At 37.5% G+C, this 26,163-nt stretch overlaps 1 protein-coding gene across 1 annotated transcript; it reads left to right on the top strand.

Moving 5' to 3' along the window:
• Positions 1 to 20,109: 20,109 nt before the first annotated feature.
• LOC149196522 (UDP-glycosyltransferase 86A1-like) lies at positions 20,110 to 22,638 on the top strand. Its single transcript, XM_089403758.1, has 2 exons — positions 20,110 to 20,947; positions 21,493 to 22,638. The coding sequence occupies exons 1-2, from the start codon at positions 20,239 to 20,241 to the stop codon at positions 22,425 to 22,427; spliced, it is 1,644 nt and encodes a 547-aa protein (XP_089259884.1). The 5' UTR covers positions 20,110 to 20,238; the 3' UTR covers positions 22,428 to 22,638.
• Positions 22,639 to 26,163: the final 3,525 nt, after the last annotated feature.

Here is a 26,163-nt window from a genome sequence, read left to right as displayed (position 1 = left end):
GCTTTTCTATCTATTTTTTACTTGGAAAAGGTAGGAAGGTATAACTCCTACCTCCTTGTCAATACCTGATGAAGCCAACCTTCGGTTTTTCCCTTTAAAAATTCTCATTGCCAATCCTATAGGTGACTGTTCTGTATCCTGTAGGATCTCTTATAGGATCTTATAGGATCCTGTAGGTGCTCCTGCGCTGGAAAAAACTGCTCACTGTCTTTCCTACAGACTACTTCAGGGGCTGAGAGAAATTTTGCTTTGATGTAGCCTTGAGATTGTGAATGCCTCTATGCATGGGAATCAACATTTTATTTCCTCATATGGGTGATGTGATTGGGATGGTGTGTTGGAAATCGAGGTACGAGTATCCATTTTTGGACCGTTGGTCCCACACCACATCATAATTCTCCTTACCTCGTAATCAACTCCCACTTCGGGCATCTATAACTTAACCACTTTCAACCTCATCTCTCCTTTCTCCTGACTTGACTGCTACCACGTGTGTAATGATCTAACTGTGTTATCTTCATTGACTGATCGAAGGTGGCCATGTTAACTGGCCACCTTTTGCTTATAAAACCAACTCTTTCACAAATCTACATGTTTGATCATATTATGCTAAAGAGAGTGGAAGCGAGATACATACCCATGGTGAGATGCCTTGATGCTGCTTTGTTGGAGAGTGAAGTCATTGTGTATTTGCTGTAGGTGTTTTTCTCTTTTTTTTTTTTTAATTGTCCTCCTTTAAAGTTTTTCTTTGATGTGCAGGTACTAGAGGGTGATGCTGATGTTCCTGCTACTGCTGCTAAGCTTTGGAGGATCTTCTTTGACCTTTGGATCTCCATGCTGAAGCTGAATGCAACTTGTGATTTTTTTGTTTTGTGGGATAGGTTGCTACAAGATTTCCTATATGATGTCCTATAGCTGCCTCTCCCTCAAATTTTTAATCAATCCTTCACTTTTGGAGGACGAGGATGGTTGGCATGGGTAGAGAAGGGGTCTAGGGATTGGTGGATGAGAGGTATAACTTTCAGGTGCTGTCTCCTTGTTCTTTGGCTTTATCCTATTTTATTTGTTTTTTCTTTTGTTTTTGCTTTTGTTTTTTTGTTTTTGTTTTTTGAAACTGACTTTATTGGATGAATGCAAGGATGATCATGGTGGAGAGAGACATGGTGATGAGATGGTGAAGTAGACACTTATTTTTTTGACATAAGCAGGTCATCACCTTGCTCTAGGGTTACTGTCCTTAGGATTCCCAAGCTTCAGGGAATCCTGTAGGTTTATAGGGAATCCTATAGAAAACACAGAACCCTTGCAAACTGAGCTAGATGAGTTCAAAAATGGAGGGAATGATGGAATGATGAAGGATATGGAATGGAGGAATGAAAACATGAACTATATAGGTCCTTTTGATCCTTTCTTATTGCTCTGATCCTCCTCTTGCTGACCTGCAAAAAACATCTTGAAAGTGTTCTTTTCTCTCCTTTTTTATTTATTTTTTTTTGAAAAAAAATAGTTTTCCTCCAAGAGGTTTTCATCCTAGCTGCTTGCCCTGGGTGCCTCAAAAGATGTTTTCAACCAGAGATCCTTTTATCTCTTTTTTTTTTTTTGACACCATTGGGCCGCCTCAAGAGGTTTTCAACTCAACAGTGGGACTCAGGTGCCTCATGGAGGTTTTCACCTGAGTCTTCTTATATTTTTCTTTTCTCTTTTTTCTTCTTTCTCCTTTTTAGTGACTTGATGGGGTAGAAGCTGAGACTTGCTCCACTACCATCACTGTCGTGCTGATGCCATCAATGAATTCTTGCTTTAACAAGGGTTTCTTGTAGACCTTTAATCTGTTCCCATTGACAAGTAAAGGAATAACCTCTGCATCAATGGTTCTTATCTGCACTGAACCATTATCATGACATTTCTCTATGACATAAGACCCTAACCATCTAGTCCTTAACCTGGCTTTAAAATCTTTGTATCTGGAATCATACAACAAAGCCAAATCACCTTCTTGAAATTGTTTGTCCTTTCTGTTCTTGTCATGCCATATCTTCCTTTTAACTTGAGTCACCTCTGTGTGCAGGAGGGCCTGCATTCTAAACTCATCTAACCCATTTAGCTGGAGCAATCTCTCTTGTTGTGCACTGGTGAGATCTAGATCTAGTTGTGTTGCCATTCTTAATGCGTTGTACTAAAATTCAATGGACAACAGGGCCTTATTCCCATAGACCAAGTCATAGGGAGTGAAACCAGTGATGGCCTTCCAAGTGGTATTGTAGGCCCAAGTGACCTCAACTAATCTATCTGCCCAATATTTTCTACTACTGCTAACTGATTTGGTCAGTATGCCCTCCAACACTCTGTTGGTCACCTACACTTGCCCATTAGCTTGTAGGTGGTAAGGAGTGGATTTTCTATGTTTGATCTTTTGTTGGATTAACAAATTTTCAATCATGTGAGATGTAAAATGGATGCCTTGATCAATGACCAGTCCTCTAGGGTACCCAAACTTATAAAATACATTTTCCCTTAAGAACTCAACCACTTTCTCCTCTGTTTCCGCCTTGATTGCCTTGGTTTCAGCCCACTCGGTCAAATAGTCAGCACACACAATGATGTACTGCTTTTGCCTAGATGGAGGGTCAAAGGTCCAATGAAATCCATGCCCCACTTGTTAAATGGCTTGAAAGTTACTTGAGGTTGTAGAGGAATTTCATCCCTTGGAGTAGGCTTTCCCATCCTTTGGCACCGATTAGACTGACTAGTATACCTTCTCACATCTTGATGAAGAGTGGGCCAATAATACCCAGCTTGTAGCACCTTGAATGCTGTCCTCTTAGCTACAAAGTGACCTCCACAAGGCCCATCATGACAGGTCAGAAGGATGTCAAAGACTTCCTCCTCCCTGACACATCTTCTCATAATTTGATCTGAGCCTAGTTTGAAGAGGTTGCCCCCAATCCAAGTGAATGGGGTGCTCTTCCTCACAATCTTGCTTTTCTCTTTGGAGGACAAATTTGGTGGGAACTGTGCAAACACCAAGTAGTTTTCTATGTCAGCAAACCATGGAGAGAGAACTGAAATGGTGAATAAGTGTTCATCCAATAACTGATCATCAACCATTTCTTCCTCCCCTGTAGGCAAAGTTAATCTGGATAAAAAATCTGCAACAACATTCTCCTTGTCAGGATTATCAATAATAGTTAGATCAAACTATTGTAATAAAAGTAACCATCTAATAATCTGGGCATTCACATCAGGTTTATTCATCAAATATTTAATTGCAGCATGGTCAGTATGTACAAATGTTTGGTAACCTATAATGTAATGCCTAAATTTGTTCAATGAATGCACAATAGCTAGGAGCTCCTTCTCAGTATAGTTCAGTTCGGCCTTTGACAAATTCTTATTGATGAAGTAAATGGCATAAGGTAACTTGTCATCTATCTGGCCTAGAGCTGCTCCTATGGCTTTGTGAGAGGCATCAACATGTATATGGAAAGGAAGGGCCCAATTTGGGCCTCGGAGAATAGGTGCAGTGGTCAACTTGTCCTTCAGGGTGTCCAGGGCCTCTTGACAGCTTTTTGACCATAAAAATTCAGAGTCTTTGGCCAATAACCCAAATAAAGGAGAAGCTAACTTGCTGAAGTCTTTTATAAACCTCCGATAGTATCCAGCTAAACCTAGAAAACTCCTGACATCTCTCTATTTTTATGGAGGTGGGACCCTTTGGATGATGGCTATTTTATTTGGGTCCACCTGCAGTCCTTTCTGGGATATTGAATGACCTAGAAAAGTTCCTGTAGTCATCAAGAACTCATGCTTTTCAGGACTAAGGGACAGGTTCATTTCAATACATTTGTTCAGTACCTTACCTAAGTGTTGAAATATAGCAACAAGAATATTCCAATTTAATTTGTCCTTGAATTAAATTGTGAATTAAAATCGAATTTAGTCTTAACAGCTACTTGGAATTAATTAATTAATTTATTTTAAATTAATTAGTTGGAGAAATTCAAGTTAGAAGTCATGCAAGAGTTATCCCTTAAATTAAGGAGATAAGATTGAGTTATATTTGAGTTGTCATTAGTTAACTCAGTTTACTAAGTTAAGTCCAGTTAAATTAGTTCCAAACTATTTGAGGAACTAATGGTGAGTTAATAGTCAGTTGATGCATTAATGCACTCAACTAGTGCTACTCTAGTTAACTGAAGATTCCCTCATCAGAAAATCATGCATGTCTATTCTGAGAAAGACCCAGTTGAGATTAAAGTCAAGGGCAGTGTACTATCAGTTGCATGTGTTTTCTCATGGAGAAAAATCATGCATGCAGTCAAGGATTTAATCCTTGAGGATTGTGAAATTTTGAAGGGAGATCATCCACTTGGTAGAAGGCAGATCATCCAGAAGGAACAACGCAAAGAAATAGGAGCTTGGAGGGAAGAGAGGAAGGTTGGAGAGAAGCCAAGATTTCCTGTGAGAATTTGTGAGGATTGTATTGAGAGCTGGCTAACTGTGAGAGCTAAGGCTTTGTATAATTCCTATGTATTTCCACCATGTACGATAATACAATAGTGTGGGGTTTTTAGCTGAGGCTTTCCCCAAAGTATCTTCATGTGTATTGTGCCATTGATTCTTCTTCTTCTAGTTATATTGTTCAGGTCAATCTTTAAGCTTCCACAAATTGATAGTAGAAGTAGGTTATAATATTATGCTTTGATATATATTGCATTATCAGGTTAACCTACCATCAGATTTTCTACATGGTATCAGAGCTGTGAACAATATATTGAGAAGAGAATTCGAATTTTGAAGTTCGGGGTTGCAGGTGCAAATTGAATTCATATCATACTTCAAGGTTGGCCAATGGGGTTCTATGGCTTGAGACTCGAGTATGCCTTAGAAGGTAGCTCAAATTACATAACATGGAAAGATAGAATGGAGGTTGTATTAGAAGACAATGGATTGAAGGATTTCATTGACCAAGAAATCCCAAAGCCAACTTCAACTAATGCACAAGAGTTGGTTGAGTGGAAGAAGTGTGTGGCGAAGGTGAGATTGATCATCCTTGAGGGAGTTCAAGACCATATTGTCTTGAGTCTCCATGGGAAGGATACTCCATTTTCAATGTGGAAGACATTGAAGGACCTCTACCAGAACAATAGTGACCAGAGGAAATTGGAGCTCAAGGATAGGCTTCGAAGAATCAAGATGGAGAAGGGTGATACTATTTCCACATATCTAAACAAGCTCACCACTTGCAGAGATGAGCTTGGCAATGTGAGAATAACTACTGCCGATGATGATATGGTGAGCCTCACTCTCCTTGGCCTTCCAAAGAGTTGGAATAGCTACCAGGACTCTATGAATGGAAGGGAGAAACTCTCGGATTAGGAACGAGTGTGGTTAGATCTTATGCAGGAGGGGATCAAGAGGAGCACACGAGATGGTTCTTCATCCAAGAATGATGATGCAAAAAATCTGGCCTTAGCAAGTAAGGCAAGGAAAGGGAAGGGGAAGGCTTCCCATTTCAAATCGAATTCTTCTCATGGAGGGAAGAAGGGTGACATGTCTAAAGTAAGATGCTTTAATTATCACAATATGGGACATTATGCAACTAATTGCCCACCAAAGAAGTCAAAGAAGGGATCCTCGGAAGGATCAGAAGGTGAGGCATTAGCCTCTCAGGTTGAAATGGACTTCACCCTCATCGCATGCATGGTGTCATTGATGATGGGTTGTGTCTGGTATCTTGACAGTGGAGCCTCATTCCATAAGACCAGTGATAAAAATTTATTCAGTGCCTTGGAGGAGAAAGACCTCAAGATGCGCATAGAGATGGGTGACGACGAAAGGTATAGTGTTTCAGGAGTGGGCACGGTTTCTTTTTCGAGGGAGCATGGAGCTCCTCTCACCTTGACAGATGTGATGTATGTGCCTGGACTAAAGAAGAACTTGGTATCAGTTGCGATGTTAGAGGAAAAAGGCTACGATGTTGTCTTTAGTAAAGGAAAGGCATTCCTAAGACACATAGACACGGGTCATACCAAGAGGAAGGGATTCGGGTGAATAATCTCTATAAATTAGAGGTAGATGATTGTGCAACATTGAGTACAAAAGCAGAATTGGTGCAAAGCTAAGACATTGGCGAGTTGTGGCACAGGTGCTTGGGCCATTTGCATCATGGTGCTTTGAAGATAATGCAACAAATATCTACAAGACTTCCCAAAGGTAAACTTGAGCAAGTTGACACATGCAAAGGTTGTACCTTGGGAAAGTACACCAAGTCTTCCTTTCATGATTGAGAGAGTCGAGTAGAGGCTATCTTAGAGCAAGCTCATACTAATTTGTGTGGACCATTCTCGATGGAATCCACAGCGAAGCAAAGGTATTATGTGATTTTCATTGATGATTATTCTCATAAATGCTGGATTTATTTCATGTAGAAGAAGGACCAAACTTTCACAAAGTTTTGTGAGTTCAAAGCTTTGGTTGAGAAAGAGTCAGGGAAGAAGATCAAGGGGAGAATATTTCTCTCAAGAGTTTAAGGACTTCTGTGTAGCGGAAGGAATTAAACGAGAGTTTACGACACCTCATAACCCACAGTAGAATGGGGTGGCTGAGAGGAAGAACAAAACTATTGTAGGGGCAGCACAAGCAATGTTTCATGACCAAGGCCTACCACTTCACTTGTTGGCTAAGGTATGCAACACAGTGGTCTGTTTGCAGAATAGAAGCTCCCATCGCATACTTGGGATGAAGACACCAGATTTCTCCGGTAAGAGACCAGATGTGGGTCACTTTAGGATCTTTGGCCCATTAGTATATTGCCATGAGACAAAGGATGCACGGAAGAAGCTTGAGCCGACAACAGAGTTGGGGATATTTTTGGGGTACACTGATACACCTCACAACTATCGAGTGTACTTGCCTACCAGTCGGAGGACAGTGCTTCGCAGAGATCTCAAGTTTGATTAGTATAAGGCCATGCGAGTTTCCCTTGAGAGGGAGCTCCAAATACAGGATGTGGAGGAACTGTTGATTCCTAAGGAGGAGGAGCCTCACATTGATGCGAAGCAGCTGCATGCAGAGGTTCCAGGAGTGGAGACATCCACTCAAGCAAAGTCTTCCAGAGATGGATGGAAGCGCACAAGAGAAGCTAACAAATTTTTGGAGGATGCGAAAGAGAATGTGGGAGCACCATCTTCTCAGCGCAGACATAGGAGGTCACCTGAGAGGTACATTGGATACATGGCCCTTGCTAGGGAATGTGTTGAGACCGAGCCACCTTCTTTCGAGGAAGCAATGCAGTAGTCGATTTGGGTTGATGCTATGGTGGAGGAGTATGACTCCATAGTTCATAACAATGTTTGGGACGTGGTTCCGAGGCTGGAGAACAAGTCAGTTGTGAGTTCCTATTGGATTTACAAGGTAAAGCAAGCTGCTGATGGTAGTGTGGAGAAGCATAAGGCAAGTTTTGTTGCTCGTGGCTTTTCACAGGTCAAGAGGATCATGTTGCTGCAGTATATTTCGACAAAGGAGCAAGATGCTGACATTTTGAAAAAGGCATTGTCTAAGTGTAAATTTGAGTTCCATACAGACAGGATTGTGGTGGCAGATAATCCCTTTCTTGTTGAGAGGGAGTGTTGAAATATGGAAACAAGAATATTCCAATTTAATTTGTCCTTGAATTAAATTGTGAATTAAAATCGAATTTAGTCTTAACAGCTACTGGGAAATAATTAATTAATTTATTTTAAATTAATTAGTTGGAGAAATTCAAGTTAGAAGTCTTTCTGAAGTCATGTAAGAGTTATCCCTTAAATTAAGGAGATAAGATTGATTTATATTTGAGTTGTAATTAGAACTCAGTTTACTGAGTTAAGTCCAATTAAATTAGTTCCAAACTGTTTGAGGAACTAATGGTGAGTTAAGAGTCAGTTAATGCATTAATGCACTAAACTAGTGCTACTCTAGTTAACTGAAGATTCCCTCATCAGAAACTCATGCATATTTATTTTGAGAAAGACCCAGTTGAGATTAAAGTCAAGGACAATGTACTATCAGTTGCATGTGTTTTCTCATGGAGAAAACTTATGCATGTAGTGAAGGATTTAATCCTTGAGGATTGTGTAGTTTTGAAGGGAGATAATCCACTTGGTAGAAGGCAGATTATCCAGAAGGAACAACACAAGGAAATGGGAGCTTGGAGGGTAGAGAGGAAGGCTGGAGAGAAGCCAAGATTTCGAGTGAGCATCTGCGAGGATTGTACTGAAAGCTGGTTAACTGTGAGAGCTAAGGCTTTGTATAATTCCTATGTATTTCCACCATGTATGATAATACAATAGTGTGGGGTTTTTAGTTGAAGCTCTCCCCAAAGTGTTTTCATGTGTATTGTGCCATTGATTCTTCTTCTTCTAGTTATATTGTTCAGGTCGATCTTTAAGCTTCCGAAAATTGATAGTAGAAGTAGGTTATAATATTCTTCTTTGATTTATATTGCATTATCGGGTTAACCTACCATCAGATTTTCTACACTAAGTTGGACAGAGCCACATGGAAATCACACCCATAGGGTGTAAAATCATCCATATAATTTTCTACTGCACCATGGACTAGCTCAGCAAAGATACTCAAGACTACTCTCTGGAAAGTGGCAGGGGCATTGCATAGGCCAAAAGGAAGGACCCTATAGGCGAAAGCACCCAAAGGACAAGTGAAGGTGGTTTTATCTTGGTCTTCAGGGCTGGTCTGGATTTTATTGTACCCCTTGAACCCATCTAAGAAAGAAAAAAACTTTTTCCTTGCCAGGCCATCTAACACTTGGTCAATGAAAGGTAGAGGGAAATGGTCCTTCTTTGTTGCTTTGTTTAACTCTCTGTAATCGACACAAATCCTCCACTTCCCATTTTTCTTTGGAACCAACACCAAAGGAGAGACCCACTCACTGTCCGAGATAGGGTAAATGAATCCTGCATCTAGCATATTTTGCAGTTCTTCTTTGAATATATCCTTGAGAGCTGGATTCATTCTCCTTTGGGGTTGTCGGACTGGTTTGCAACCTTCTTTGATATAAATGTGGTGAGTACACACCGAGGGGTGCGCTCCCTTAATTTCTTTGTAACTCCAAGCAAAGGCATCAAAATTTTCCTTTAACATGTTGCACAACTTTTCTTCGTGGTGTAAAAAAAGAGATGGGTTGATTTTCATAGTTCTCTCAGGGTCAAATTCTATGGTTTTGACACGGGTAGGGTTTGAATCATCTAAGCATAGATCAACCTGATGGTTATTCTGGGTTTCCTTTAATACTTCCTCTAAGGACAAGGTGCTGGGAGTTGGACTTTGGAGTATATGTTCAATCAAATCATCTTCATCTGATTGTCCTCCTCCCATGGATGTTTCTAAGATATAGAGTTGGGATGAGTAGAATTCATATTCTTCCTCCTCTTCTATACATAAAGGTAAGTCATGTTCTAGAGATGGCTGAGCAGGAGGGTACAAGACTAACTACTTGGACATATGCCAATTTTTGATAGTCATATTTCTAGCCCTACAACTGATGTAGGCATCGACAATGGCTAAACAGGGCCTCTTAAGGATGAGAGGATAACTAGTAAGCTTGACCTTAGGTTGGAGAACGAGGAAGTTTTCAGGGTACTCCCAAGAGCCAATGGAGACCATCACGTCCTCTACAATCCCCTTAGGGGTCACTGTGGAACGATGTGCAACTTGCAAGACTGTTGTGGTCTTTCTCAAGGAGCCCTGGAGATTGAGCTTGAGCATGGTTTCCTTAGTCATTACATTAATGGAAGCCCCAAGATAAATCAAAGTGTGTGGGACAATGGTGCCATTGATGTACACATCTACTACAGGGCTTCCAGGGTCCAAGTACTTTGGGAAAATTACCTGCCCCAACATTAATTCAAAAAGCAATCCAATGCCATTAATGGTAGGGGCATCTCTTTTTTACCTCCCTGAATGTTTGAAGCAATTCTTCTTAATCAAGTTGTTGTAAATATGTACATCCTTTATGGCTTGGAGAAGTGGAATTTTGACACAGATTTTTCATTTCACCTAGAAGTTCATTCTTTTCTCGAGTAGGCTGGACTGGTTGAGTTAATATCTCAGGAAAGGGTGGTGGATTTATTCTGGGCATGCTTTCCTCTCTTTCCTCCTCACTCTCCCTAGGTGGAGGTGGAGGTTGGTTGTCCGGGAGTACTCTCCCAGATCTCAGGTTGATTTCCTGAATCTCCACAGCATAAGCAGGATAGGATGTCTCTCCACTGTACACTTGCTGTGCCTGTTTGTTGTTTGGGTTCAGATTTGGCTGGGCAGTCATCTTAGGTTGTTTATGTGGAGCAGGGTGTAAAATATGTGGTTGATTAGGTGGTGAAGGCAATAAAGTTGGAGCATTGTTGTATGGGGGCCTCCACCCCTGGGGCGGTGCATTCCATTGAGGCTGTGGCAAAGCATATGGCTGAAATGACTGGTTGGTCGGCTGGGAATGGTATTGAGGTGCAAAAGACCAAGGAGGAGGTGTAGACCAAGAGGGATGAGCAGGGACCCACAAGAGGGAATGGATGTATCTGATTAGGGTTGTAATATGAATGGGATGACCTTTGCATGCCTTGCTAGTATGGCCGAGGTCCATGAGGTCTCCTTTGATTTATGTAGTAGAGCTGTTCAGTCACCCCTTTAGTTCCCTGATACACAACTTTTAGACCAGGTAGAGAAGGGCATTTGCCTGTGGAGTGGTTTTCTTCACAGACCAAGTATACTTCAATCTGATTCAATGGACATTCATTCCTAGGGTGCCTCCTTGTACATCTAGGGCAGAAAATTGCTAAGGCTTCCTCTGCTTCCTCATGATTTCTCTTGATGTGCATACTGTCAATCTGTAGGGCAAGGGTTTGCAACATTTCACTCTTGAAATCTTCCAACATATTTCCAATTTCACCTTTGATGGATGTATTAGAAGAGGATGGACTGGCCATTGGTTGACTACCCTTACCCTTTTTCCTAGATGCCCTAGAATGGTTCCTAAAGACAGTCTTGATATCTTCATAGGGTAGCTGGTAGATGTCCCCTCATGCTAGCAGGTTTAGGGTATCTAGAAGATCTTCCCTTACCCCTCTGAATAGGACTAGTTTCAGTGACTCAGGATCAAGTGTGCACCTGGCCCTTTTGTCGCTAAGCTGGAATCTTTTTTCATAATCCTCTAGGGATTCATCATGCCCTAAGGTCATCATAAAAATTTCCTCTTTAGTGTATTGGGACCTACCGTAGTCTCTATACTTGTTGTTGAAGGCTTGTTGCATCTGGGTCCAAGTTGTGATGCTATCCCCAGGTAAACCCATGAACCAGCGCAAAGCTGCATCCTTGAGAGTGGATGGGAATAGTTTCAACTTCTACTCATCATTGGTGTAATCATAAGTTTTGCATATGACAAAAAACTCAAAAAAGAAAGTGTTTGGATCTTCTGAGGTCAGGCCATGGAAATGAGGAAGAGCAAAGGGGCTTATGTTTTTCATCTTGGTATCCCCATTAGTTTCTCTGATGGGAAAGGCACCCTCAATTATTTCTCTATCTCCTCTGTCATTTCTATTTTCAGCCATTAGGTTAGTTGGAATGGGTTCTCCTTCTTCTTCTCCCCCTGTAGGCTCTTCAAATATCTCTGGTTGTTCACCTAAGGGGTCCTCCAATTCACAACCATCGAAGAAGAGGGAAGGTTGGCTGTTTGAAGTGGTGGGGGTATTTGGTAGAAATTTTCCTAAGTTATCCCTATTCCTACGAGGCATGAAAGAAGTGTTTTTGTTTTGTTTTGTTTTTTCAAGATTTGAGAATAATTTCAGAATTGAAATCACAAACTGAATGGAAACTAACTGCTTGAATGAAATATCACTTGTAGAATGGAAAAGGAAGCAAACTAAATTACTTTTGTAAAAATGAAGCTAATAGAAGAATGTCAGATGTAAGAAATGGAAGAAAGAAAGAAGAAATCACATATTACTCAGAAACCTACCCGGAAATGGTGCCAAAAAGTGATGAGCACCAGTATTGCAACAAGAATGCTGCAACACCTGGGGCTCCCAACTTTACTTTATCAACCCAGGGTTCGTACAAACTTGGAGGTGACAGTGCAGTATACACAAGTAAATGTGATGGGTTCGCTCTTTATCACTGCTAAGCTGGCGATAGACGACTAAGGTTTTACAAACTAGACTTATATTGATTAAGAAGAAGCTTGATTACCAATGAGGAAAAAGGGAATTCTACACTAAATGAAATCTTGTCTACTGCACTAAGGAAAATACTGAAAATAAGATGCTTAAACACACCATTCATCTAATCTAATTGCTAAGAGGTTTTGATTCATGAGAATACTAAATTATCTTATCTGCAATCCTACTGTCCTAGGCATGCAATTTGAAACATCAAACATTCTATTGCTGTGCATGTAAATGAACAAAATAACTCTCTTTTCCTTTTTGTCTTTTTTTTGTGTGTGAAAGTGTCAAAGATAGCTTATTTTACTGATGTGGCTGGTGGATTAGGGATGATGGTCGATGGTTAGATGGCTTGGGAGGTAAGTAGGGGTCCTTTTCTAGCTTCCTAGGGGCTTTTTCCACAATTCGGCCTCAAAACAGGCCACTATAGGTCAACCTACAGGATGTCCTAATTCGTCCTACAGGATGTCCTAATGCTCCTACAGGATCCCCTGTATTCCTATATGATACAACCGACAACAAGAGGAGGGGTTTGGAACGTGATGTAAGGCTTAGGGAAGGTGAATGGTGGGTGAAATGAAGAAAGGGAGTGCCTAGGACTCTTTCAGAACTCAAAAATAGAGTTGTGAGATGGTTGGATTTGCTCAATAAGCTTGGAGAAGTATTCTTATGGAATGATGAATTTAGTGAGGGATTTAGTGAAGGAAAGTGATAACCATGGATGGATGAGGTTAGGATGGGGTTGCTGATCATGAAATCTCTTTGCACTTGAAACTCCTGCACTACATCAATCATTCATATTTATCCATAAATCATGTAAACAAGAAGCTTTTCAATTAACTAAGGAAAACAAAATTTCATGAGCTAGCTGCCTATTTCATGCATGGGAAGACTTCCAGAATAATATGAAACCTTGATGAGATTTAATGTAAGACTGAAGATAGCAAAATGAAAATTAAATCCCATTCCTGAAAACTAGTAAAACACTGACCTAAGTAACAAAAACCCTAAATTCCACGAGAAATCAGAATTCTGTCTTTTTGGGGATGCATAGGAGTTCTTTCCTCAAACCATGGTCCTTGAAGGGAGGAGTGAGGTCAAATCCACCTACTAATTTTTTTTTGATGTTCCTTTATATTCCTAAGCTAATGCTGAAGCAATGCACAAATGGAAGCAAACTAATCAAATCACAACTACTTGCAATGAAATAATGCTAAAGACAATTCAAGCATTAATCTATGAAATCAACCAAGCATACAAATACAAGAAGAGGAGCCTTTGCTTCTAGGGTTGGGCCCTAACCCAAGAGCTTTAGCCCTCCAAGTCAACTCAGTGCTGGATCAAGGAAATGCTCATTCTCATTATCAAAACAGAAAATTACATAACAATGTCTTCCACAAGTCTTGAACTTGAAAATGCCTAGTGTTTTTACATCAAAAATTCAAATCCTAATGAGGCTTTAGGCCTCCTTATTTATACAACTGAAGTCTCCAACGACTTCCTTAAATCTAGGGAGGCTCGACTCCCAAACTTAGGATGAACTAGCTCTTTAACTGTCATTGGCTCGATTGCCTTTTGATCTTCATGACTTGGCTACTTGTAACTCCGAGCTAGTGTGATTTGATGGAGGAATATTCGAATGAGTGAGGAGTAAATGAGGAGGATCTATCTCCTACAGTCTATCCCCCTTGTCTCATTCGAGTTTTAGCACTTAATTAGCCAAAATTTCCATGATTTTCTCTCAAAAACTTGAAATTAATGCACATTAGTCCACTAGGCATAACATCTCACTTTGACTCATCTCATTAAGCAAAATATAATCAAAATATGTAAGAAATTATGAGAAGAGTTGATTTGAATAAGCTAGGATGTGTATTAAGGTCCATGTCGTTACCCAATGATGAGGCTCATCATCACCCGCACCAAGAACAACAAAAAACGACAACAGTTGCAACAAAAAACACTGGGAAGAACAATACTACTGTGAAGACAAAGAGAAATGTTTGTCCTGTTTGATTATTGGACAAGTGACAAAGGAATTAGCTGCTAGCAGATTCAAGAGATCCAGTTTCACAATGTATAGTTCTTTAACATTCTCTTGTGTTATAGGTTTGCGGCTAAGTGTAGTTCCCAAGAGAAAAATTGCTGAGAGAGAAAACCATTCTTCCTTCCATCTATTGTAGTGTTTGGTATATGAGTTTTTAAATTTGCACAAGTACAAGAAGCCTTGGCTTCAACATATTTCTATTACAAAGATTTAAAGGAGGTAGATGAAGTTAGTAAGTTGAGTTATATCTCTCTCTATCATGACGTGTTTTGATCATGGGATGTATACTGAAAGACTGAATCCATATTGAATGAATTGAAAAGAGAGAGAAGGTTAAGGAGTAGGACGAGGGTAAAATGATATCTCCATGAGTTGAACAATGGGTTCCGCATTTCTGTAGGAAAACATTCAATCCTGCATCTTTTGGGGTTGTTGAATAGGCTAGAGTTTCCAAATAAATTACTTTAATTTATTTCTGGTCAAAGTAGATTGCGGGATTTTGCTTTAACAACGGTTTAGGCCTACAGGGATATGGAGGTACAATATCCTTAGTAACGATTTAGGCCTATAAGGAAAAACCAAGCTTAACCTACCTATGTTAATGTTATGGAGTTTGTATACTAATTCAACCTCTTTAGATATAGTTGGCAAGCATGCTGAATTTTCTGTGTTGATTTTGCCATTATAACTCTTATCTTTAGTTCTTGTTTATACATATTCTTCAATATCATTCATTTCAAGTTTCAAATATAGAACATGTTGCTCTGTTTTGTGAGTATGTTAAAGCTTTTCAATTCTACTTGTTAGTGTTTTAATATTGAGTTTGGGAACACAAGGACATAATTCTAGATTTGGCACTGTAAGACATACCGTTGGCCTCCCTAAATTATACAAGTTTAATCACAAGACATAAACATTAATTGTTGCAATTAGGGAACTGTTGAACTAAGTATTGGAGACCATACTAGAATAGTGTATAAGACTATGAGTTATGGTTTTTTCCCCAGTTGTTATATAATTGATGAATGATTGGATCCTAGCAATGACAGACTTAACTAAACTAATTCTTTGATATCAATATGTCTACCTTCAAATCAATCATGATTTATTTTCAATAACTACAGTTCATCAATTTTTTTTCCTAAATAACAGAGTGCAAAAAAAAGACAAGACCTAAGAAAGAAAGCAATCTCTTCCAATAAGCAGATTTTTAAGTGTACTTAGGAAAATGGAGATGTAAACTCATTTCTACTCTAGAGCATGGATATGAATGATCTACTGGATGGAGTCAATAAGATTTCTGTAGACGTGATCTACTGCCTGTTGTGGTTTTGGTCTTTGATTTCTTCCAGTTTGGTTTAGTGTGTTGTTGGGTTGCTAATTGACTTTGATTCTATCGATCAAAATTTTGGATTAGCTCCCTTATAACCCAGATCTTCAGTATCTACTTTCATTATACAAAACTGAGCTCAAAACATTAAGCAATTTTTATAATGCCCAAAAACAAGGTTCCCAATGGTCAAGTAGCAAATAAATATCCATTATCAATAAAGGTTAATGGCCTAACAACTCAAAGACCCATCTCCACCATTTTGAATTCGTGAAGTTTATATGAAAGACATTTGAGGTTGGTAGGTTGCTATTGAAGTTTCCATTGTAGAAGGGATTTACACCTTGAATATTCTTCAAATATTTTATAGCTTATAACACAAAAGGGAGAAGTAGTCATCTCTCTATCAAACAGTTTCCTCAAGAAAGCACTTTTAGTGTCTCATAACTATGGAAATATGCATTCAAAAATTATGGTTTACATTCCTTTGGGCTCCTTTGGACTTGCAAGTTGTAGACATTTTGATGAAGCCCCTAGACAAGGGGAAATTGGAATGTTACAGAAGACACTTAGGGTAACGATAACAATTTCTTTGCAACTAGAGATTCTTAGAAAATATACATGTTATGGGGAAAATTCCTCCCTATTATAGCTGCAACATAGCTACATCAATCTGTGTAGTAGCATAGTTGTAGAAATGTGTACCCACTGGTTGAGGGTGCACTAGTAAGCTTGTAATAGGCAAATTGATTGTCCTTCGGTAAAATAGAAGAGGGTGCATGCATGCCTACACCAAAGTTTGAGTTTTCCCATTATAACTCTTATTTTCATTTCTTTTTTATACATATTCTTCAATATCATTCATTTCAAGTTTCAAATATAAAATAGGTTGCTTTGTTTTGTGAGTATGTTAAAGATTTCCAATTCTACTTGTTAGTGTTTTAATATTGAGTTTGGGAACACAAGGATATAATTCTAGATTTGGTAGTGTAAGCCATACCGTTGGCCTCCCTAAATTATACAAGTTTAATCACAAGACATAAACATTAATTATTGCAATTAGGAAACTGTTGAACCAAGTATTGGAGACCATACCAGAATAGTTAATGGCCTACTCCACAAAAGTTACAGAGAAATCATTTTTTCATGAAAAAATATGATGTCCATTCTTATGCTGTAAATGCAACTCTTTATTGAGTCATGTGCACTGTTTTGTAGCACTACGTGCTATGAGTGAATGTCAGAGGAATTCACTTTGATCTTGTGTAATACATGAAAGAAAGACACATGATTCCATGTGTCAGTTTAGATGAGCATTGAAGGTAAGAGAAATTGGTAGTGTATAACCCTATGAGTTATGGTTTTTTCCTAGTTGTTATATAACCGATGAATGCTTGGATCCTAGCAATGGAAAAACTAACTAAACTACTTCTTTCATATCAATATGTCTACCTTCAAATCATTCATGATGTACTTTAAATAACTATAGTTCATTAAAATTCTTCGAAATAATAAAGTGCAAACAAAAAGATAATACTAAAAAACTAAAGTGCTATGATCATGGGATCTATACTGAAAGATTTAATCCATATTGAATGAATTGAAAAGAGTTATTGAGTTTGGGAACACCATGATTGGAAACCTCATTAAGGGAGGATAACCCTCCAAAAGGAAGTTTCCGATACTCAAAATGGAGTTTCCTTTGAATGCTGAATTGAGTCTATTATATACATATTAACTGCAAAACCTTTCAAATCCCCCTATTGAAACTACATTTCATCAATTTTTTTTCTAAATAATAGAGTGCAAACAAAAAGATAAGACCTAAGAAAGAGAGCAAGCTCTTCCAACAAGTATATTTTTAAGTGTACTTAGGAAAATGAAGATGTAAACTCATTGCTAACCTAGAGCATGGATACAAATTTAAAAATTCCCAACCTGGAGAGAAGACCCTTTGTTTAGTGCTTAAGTCGTCGGGAACAAAAAATTTAACTTTGTGCACCAAAAGAAAATTCCAGATATTGTACCTGTATGGTAAAGATGAATAAGAGAGCACAATAGAAAGATAACCAACAACAAACAATGACAACTGCAACAAAAAACACTGGGTAGAAAAATACTGGACAAAACACCAAGCAAAAGATAGGCAGACATAAAAACTGTAGGAGGTAGCAGTAGCTAAATTAACTAACCTGATAACCTGAGAAGCAGAATGCTGTATGTGAAGGCTATGAATCCACGAGAGGCTGTATGTGAACGCTGCGAATCTCAGAGACTTGTATGAGATGAGAACTACATTCAAGGAGTGATAAACAATAAGCCATAACCTAGAATGTATACCATACCTAATAACAAATAACTACCAGACCATAACTAGGCCATAACTGGTTCTGATGTAGAGGTCGCCAGATTCAGATGCAGGGGAAAGCTGTCAACTGAGTAATCCTCCTCCTGGCCCTCCTCGTCCTGCAGGAAACACGACCCTCCTCATGCAACAACTAAGGTAATTGCACCTGCCCCTCTGCAACAAACACAACTGTTCACGTGCGCACGACGGGCTGGGTAAGGGGTAACCAAATTTAATTAATTATTAATTAACTAATCTTTAGTTAAACATTTTAAAAATATTTTTTAATGTTTTATAATTAAATTCGATGACAGACCATTGTTTAATCGTATAACAATGGATCTGACAATCAAGATTAGGACAGAATGGATCCTACGATTAAGATTATGACAAAAAGACACCTGGGGAGTTGATTTCAAAGGGAACGCCTTAAGGCGTAACTAGGTGAATGATATTAATTTGACCTCCAAAGAATATGATGAAATATTCATAGTAGTATTTACAAATCAAGGATTATGTTTTATCTCCAAGTTAGTTATGTTTTTTTTAATTATTTCATCTCAAATTAGTTAATTAAAAAAAATGTCATATCAACACATGTCATATTAAGCATGTGGTATTGGTAAGCCATGATATTGATTATGATTTATTTCCAATTTAGTTATGTTTTTTAATTATTTGATTTCAAATTAGTTAAATAAAAAAAATGTCATATCAACACATGTCATATTAAGAATGTGGTATTGGTAAGCCATGATATTGTAACAAGAACTATCTATAAGTTAAGAATTTCCATAATAAAGCGGGATTGAATTTCCATGATTAAAAATATTGTTACATATTTTTTAACATATATATGTTTAATTCATATATAAATTTTTTATAATAATAATTTAAAATAAAATTATAATTTTTATTTTTATTATTTTTTAATCTAAAAATGTCTATTCATAAATGTTTATCAATTAAATCATTTTTTTTAAAATGGGAAAACCTATCATAACTCAGTTGTCAACCTAGTGGTGAGGACAACCAACTCTAACTGCTAACTGGAATGCAAGCTCACTCATCATCTTTATTCAAAGAAAACCACGCCACTTAGAATAACTCGTTGTCCCTAAGAGAAAAAACTTTCACTAGTGTTAAATGCCAAAAAAAAGATGCGTCTATTACCTGCAAAAAAAACTTCTTAACCATGCAAACACAATTTTGAAACATACTCCAAACCTAAAATCATTTAATTTATATAACTCTATTAAAAATAATTTAATTTATACAATTACACTATTTTATAATATTTATTAATATATTAAAAAACTCATAAAAATATAATTTAATTTATATAACTACACTAAATTATAATGTTTATTAATATATTAAAGATAGCTCATCACATACCCCAATAATAACATTTCAATAAACACATATTTCTGCATCTAAAGGTTATCGTAGATGCCATGTATTTTAGGGTTTGCACTTTTCCACATTCGGCAATAATAACATTCCAATAAACACTTGCACATGAGTGCATGATGTAACTGTCGGGACAGTCGATATGAGTGCATGATGTAACTGTCGAGACAGTCGGTTTGCACGGTTTGCACCCACCCTGACGGCGATCCAATCCAGTGGCGCTGCAGCGGATAGTGCTAAAACAAACATTCCAATAAGCACATATTTCTGTATATAAACGTCATGGCACATGTCATGTATTTTATGGCTTTCACTTTTCTTTGCGATGGACTCAATGAACACGTGACGTAGGCAGTCCAAGCATTAGTCAAAGTATTAATTTACTTTAAAGCATTCACGCCTGATAAATCTTCTTCACTGCATATAAACGTCATGGCACATGTCATGTATTTTATGGCTTTCACTTTTCTGCATATAAACGTCATGGCACATGTCATGTACTCTATGGCTTTCACTTTTCTTTGCGATGGATTCAATGAACACGCGACGTAGGTAGTCCAAGCATTAGTCAAAGTATTAATTTACTTTAAAGCATTCACGCCTGATAAATCTTCTTCACTGCATACTAAATAAAGGGAAGAATGCATATCAAACAGTCCAACTCGGTGAATATCATCACAATCTACTGTTCGAGAACCCCAGAGTTCGTGATGTACACGGAATTCATTCACTTAAAACAGTGTGCCCTCATGTTGTGACATGGGTTGGTCTGTTGAAAAAACCAGAGATCGTGACCTACACGGAATTCATTCACTTGAAAAAATATGCCCTCATGTTGTGACATGGCCTGGTCCATAAAAGTGGCAGCGCAACAACGATGAGATGATCGATGAAGAGTGAAGAGACAGCTCTAATCCACGGAGTTTTTGTCTGGATTCGCTATACTAACTCCACCCAATCCTTACATTCCAATACCTCTGCATCAATTATCCCAATCCTTACATTCCAATACCTCTGCATCAATTATCCAGTGGCCCTAGAACGTTGTCGCTCACAATCCAACGATCAGATGGCTCGCAGTCCAGAACCGCTGCATGCTATTATGTTCCCATACCCAACGCAGGGTCACATAACTCCCATGATGCAGTTCGCCAAGAAGCTTGCTTCCAAGGGTGTTACAGTCACCTTCGTTACCACGCACCACATACACCAGCAGATCACTAAAGCTAATTCTCGCAGTGCTGAACAAGACGATCCTATTGAGCAAGAAGCGCGTAATCTTGGTCTTGATATTCGCTCTGCTCAAATTTCTGATGGGCTGCCTCTGGATTTCGATCGTTCGGCCAGAATGAATGAGTTTTTCCGCTCTGTGGATAACATTGCAGGAGAGTTGGAGCAGCTTCTACACAGTCTAAACAAGGCGGGGCCTGCCGTATCGTGCGTCATAGCTGATACTATACTCCCCTCCTCATTTGAAGTCACAAAGAAATTTGGTATTCCCTGGATTTCGTTTTGGACGCAGCCTACCTTTCTTTATTCAATCTACTATCACTTACATCTGCTGGAGGATCTCTGTTACTCTCTTGACGAAGGAAGTGGTAAGGTTTCTGCTGGCTTTAAATAGTATTTGTCCATTCAAATATATATATTAGATTCTATGAAATATAGTATTTGTCCATTCAAATATATATATTAGATTCTAGAGGTTTATTTTACGATCTATTACAAGGGTGATGTGTAAATTTGTCTGTATATCTTAGAAGTTGATAAATATTTTTTAAATTATATTTGACATGAAAAATATTCTTTTTATAATATTCTATATATTTTGATAATTTTAATTAAAAATATTAATAATTATTATATTTTTATTATGTTTATTTAATTGTTAATATTTCATTTTCATTCTTCCAAAATTAAATAAAATATTTTAATTTATAAATTAAATAATATAATTTTATATAACTTTCTAAATAAATATTTTTTATTTCTCCCAAAAATATTCCCATATAAAACTTAAATAAACAATTGAATATAACACCGTCGAGATAAATTTATACCTATTAATAAATAAACACCCATTCACCGTGACTAACATGAATTTATACGGGTTTGTAAATAAGTAAGTGGGATTTGTGTGCAGTTGAGGATGGCAGCATTTCGGTTGATTATATTCCGGGCGTCCCAACGTTAGAAACAAGGGACCTTCCGTCCTTTATCCGCGAGAAAGACGCCGAATCACAGTACAGTCTTGAAGTGCACCGTAAGTCCCTTCAGGTAAGTCGCGAAGCAGATTGGGTTCTGGGCAACTCTTTTGACGATCTTGAAAGCAAGGCTGTGAGTTTAAACCTTCCGATTTTGCATGTTGGCCCGCTGCTTCCATCGAGTTTTCTGAACAGTGAATCCTCCAAGGACGTAACTGTTGGAACGAGCATTTTGACACAAAATGACTGTTCCGGGTGGCTGGATGCAAAGCCCACTGGTTCGGTTATATACGTTTCCTTTGGGAGTATGGTTCATGCGACTAAAGCTCAGCTGGAGGAAATAGCAATGGGTCTCAAGGAAAGTGGACAGTTCTTTCTCTGGGCTCTGCGTCCAGACATAGTCTCTTCAACAATCTCAGACTGCTTACCCCACGGTTTTCTGGATGAGACCAAAAGCCAGGGGCTCGTTGTTCCATGGTGCAATCAGCTGCAAGTGTTATCCCATCCCTCTGTTGGGGGATTCATTACTCACTGCGGATGGAACTCGATGCTTGAAAGCATAGCGTTTGGAGTTCCCTTGGTAGGGTTTCCATTTTGGAACGATCAATTCACCAACTGCAAGCTCATGGCTGATGAATGGAAGATTGGTTTCAGATTGAGCGGAGGAGGTCAGGCAGCAGAAAAAGGACTGATACTGAGGAAAGATATATCCAGCACTATCAGAAAATTGTTCAGTGACGAAGGGATGGAAGTAAAGAAAAATGTGGAGGCTTTAAAAGACAGTGTGAGGACTGCAGTGCGAAGAGGAGGATCTTCGGATAGAAACATTGAGAGGTTTGTGGAAGGTTTGAAGGAGAAACGTATGAGCAAATAACTGGAAGTTAGTGATCCATCTCTCGAGAATTGTTATGATAAGTGGATAAGTCCATGTGAAACATCGTGATTCTCAGTCTATGCTTTATAAATCCATGCCTTGTCCTATTTCACTGCGGGTGATCTGATATAGCCCATTCTTCTGGATCAATCCTGTGATGATTATGTTTTATTCCTTATTTAAATCAAAAGTTATTTGATCTTGTCTTTATATCTTAAATAAGTGTTTTTGAAAGAAATTATGAGACGCGTCATGTGATATATTATCTTCCTATCACTTTTTTATTTAGATTTTAGATTTCAATCCACCACTTCTATTACGTTTGGAAATTTTAGGTTTTATTCTCCACCACTTCTATTTTAAGTTGTGGTTGTCATTCAGTGGCCGTTACATCCACGGGAAAAAATATCAGGGCAGAGCAGATCCACCCGAAGGGATCTGAGTCGTCCAATCTTAACACGGGAAAAAAATATCGGGGCAGATCCACCCACGGGAAAAAATATCGGAGCAGATCCACCTGAAGGGATGTGCCCGTCGGCCAATTTTAACACGGGAAAAAAATATCGGGGCAGATCCACCCACTGAAAAAATATCGGAGCAGATCCACGTGAAGGGATCTGCCGGTCGGCCAATCTTAACACGGGAAAAAAATATCGAGGCAGATCCACCCACGGCGTCGGCCAATCTTAACAGGCCGGAACTCGACCATTTGAGCTATCCCTTGGGGCTTTCTCCACCACTTCTATTACGTTTGGAACATTTAAGTTTTAATTTGTGAAATGATGCCATATAATGATTTAAAAATAATAAAATAATAATTTAAATTAACAAATTAAAAATAATAATAATAATAAATTAATATAACTGTAAATAAAATATTTTAATTTTACATAAGTTTATATAAAATATAAAATAATCAAAAATAAAAAAAAATAATTATTTTTTAGGGAGAAATATAATTTTTTACTATATTATTGTTGATATTACATGATTTTTAATTTTTTGCATGGAGAAGTCCTACAATTTAGTATAGGGTAAACATTTAAAATATAATGTTAATATTTTTAATTTAATGTTAACTCTATTTAAAAATCAATCTAATTATTATTATGTATAAACACAATATAAATTTAAAATATAAAGAGTTTTACTAGCACTAAAAAAAGAGGTATGGTAAATAAATAAAAATATAAATAAAACCTCTTTTTATACTTACTCCAGAAGTATGGTAAACAAATAAAAGTATAAATAAATTAGAGGTATGGTAAATAAATAAAGCCTCTTTGTATATTTACTCCATAAAGAGGTTTTATTTAGGTGAAACATATAGGCCAAAACTATTTTAATACCATTGTCTAAATACCATGGGCCAAATACCATATTTATAAAAGAAATATGGTAAATAAATAAATATAAAAGAGGTATAAAAAGGTATGGTAAATAAAAAAATATATATCAAATAGGATTAGAAATCAACATTTAATTATATACCAAGCCTATGGGCCAAATACCATGGTAAATAAAGGAGGTATTGTAAATAAATAAAAATATAAATAAACCAAAGGTATGGTAAATAAATAAAACCTCTTTTTATATTTACTCTATAGTCCTCTTTATATTTAAGAACACTAAAAAAAAGAGGTTTTCTTTAGGTGAAGCATATGTGCATTATTATTAATACCATGCAAAAAAACATTATTAACCCTAATATTAATATTAAAAGATTAATACTAATATTATTATTAAATCTAGTATTCATATTAATATATTATAATATTAATATTATTAATAACTTTGGAATATTACAATATTAAATTTGTTATATTATAATATATATTAATATATCATGATATATATTAACTCTAGATATATATGGGAGGGAAGAACAAAGACATAGAGTGATAAAGGTGGTGGAGAGATAGGGAGAGTGAGAAGGGAGAGATGAAGATAAACTGAAGGAGAGGGGAGAGGAGGACTAAAGAGGGAGAGGGAGACATAAAGATGGAGGCGGGAGAGAGAGAAGGAGAGAGAGAGGGAGATACTAAGAGGATTGGAGGGCACAAAGAGAGAGAGAGGGGTAGGAGAGAAAGGGAGATACTAAGAGGATTGGAGGGCACAAAGAGAGAGAGAGAGGGGTAGGAGAGAAAGGGAGAGAGGAAGGATGAAAGAGATGACTTGGGAGAGAGGAGAGAGGGAGGGATATAGAGATGGAGTTGGAGGGGGAGAGGAAGGGAAGAAGAAAGGCAGAGAGTGAGAAGTGGAGAGAGAGAGGGAGTGACAAGGGAGAGATGGAGAGGGAGTGTGTATGTTTAGGGGGTGAGATAAAGGGACAAATAAGGAGAGATGGAGAGAAGGGGGGAGAGAAGGAGAGGGAGGGATATAGTAACATAGTTGCAGAGAGGAAGAGAGAGAGAGAGGATTGGAGGGAAAAGAGAGAGATAGAAAGAGGTTTGGAGGACAAAGAGAGAGAGAGAGAGAGAGAGAGAGAGAGAGAGAGTGATGGGGGATAACAGAGGGAGGTAGGAGAGAAAGGGAGAGAGAGGAAGGATAAGAAAGAGGACTTGAGAAAGAGGAGGAAAGTGATGGGAGAAGATAGCCGATTAGAGAGAGAGAGAGAGGGAGATGGGGGAAGAGAGAGGTAGGCAGGAGAGAAAGGGAGAGAGAGGAAGGATGAGAGATAGGAATTGAGAGAGAGGAGGAGAGATGGAGAGCCAGGAGAGGAGACAGAGGGATAGCCAGATGGTTTAAAGTGCAAAATACAATGTGTAATTTTTCATTGTTTAAATTGTATTTTTGAATGCTATATAGAATATATATAGGAATAAATAAACATTTTAACCATAAAAACTTAATTTTTCATGGTAACATAATTGACATTGAAATATCTTACATAACATGTACAAAGAGACATTTTATCAATGCAAATTACTTAACATAGATCTTAAATAGTTTATTTAAATCTCCTATTGAAATATTTTACTCACACACTTTTTTACTTCTAATTACTTTACAACATATTCATTTTTTAATATTATCTGGACATTATTTTTCTATTTAAAGCACATGTCAACTGAGACAAAGTTACACATCCCCCTCATACTAGGTTGTAGAATGAACATTTCGGCTCAAACATAGTCTAATGATTTTTTTTTTAGAATTTTTTTAAATGAATTTGGCTCAAAATGTTTTAAAGAATCATTAAGTTCAGAAGGTTTTTAAGAATCATAAGTTTAAGTTATTTAACAATATTAAATAACTTAAATGTTTAAGTAAACATAAATAAACATTTGACATGTAATGGGGTAGATCTTATGTAAAGTTATTTATCATCTCAACAAACTGAGGTAACTAAGAAAATTTAAAATTAAAAGAGCCAGATTAATATCAGACATATTTAGCATAGCTAAAATAATTATATTAATATTATATGTATTTACATATTATTGATAATTTTTTTTATATCTTCCATAGATTTTCCTTGGCCATACGACTGAAACCAACCCCGTCTTAACTCCCTCTACACACTTGATAGATCTGAAGTTTTAACTCCCTCTACACACTTGATAGATCCGAAGTTAAGATAGATCTAGGTTGGTTTTAAGTTCAATTTACATATTATATTTAAAACAAAAATGTTTTAATAACATGAAATAATATTATTGATATCACATGATGTGTAATTCATTAACAAAAAATATTTTACTATTAACCATAAGTAAAATATTTAAGTAATAAT

The sequence above is a fragment of the Pinus tabuliformis genome, chromosome 2_2 (assembly GCF_031772625.1).
Source record: "Pinus tabuliformis cultivar Carrire ecotype Pingquan chromosome 2_2, CPIR1, whole genome shotgun sequence".
NCBI lineage: Eukaryota > Viridiplantae > Streptophyta > Pinopsida > Pinales > Pinaceae > Pinus > Pinus tabuliformis.
This window is presented reverse-complemented; position numbering and strand designations above follow the sequence as displayed.

Excerpts from the sequence above, each read along its gene's own strand:
- LOC149196522 (XM_089403758.1), top strand. The coding sequence starts at position 20,239 with ATGAAGAGTGAAGAGACAGCTCTAATCCACGGAGTTTTTGTCTGGATT. Across the intron at positions 20,948-21,492 it reads CTCTCTTGACGAAGGAAGTG|TTGAGGATGGCAGCATTTCG; the intron begins GTAAGGTTTCTG and ends ATTTGTGTGCAG.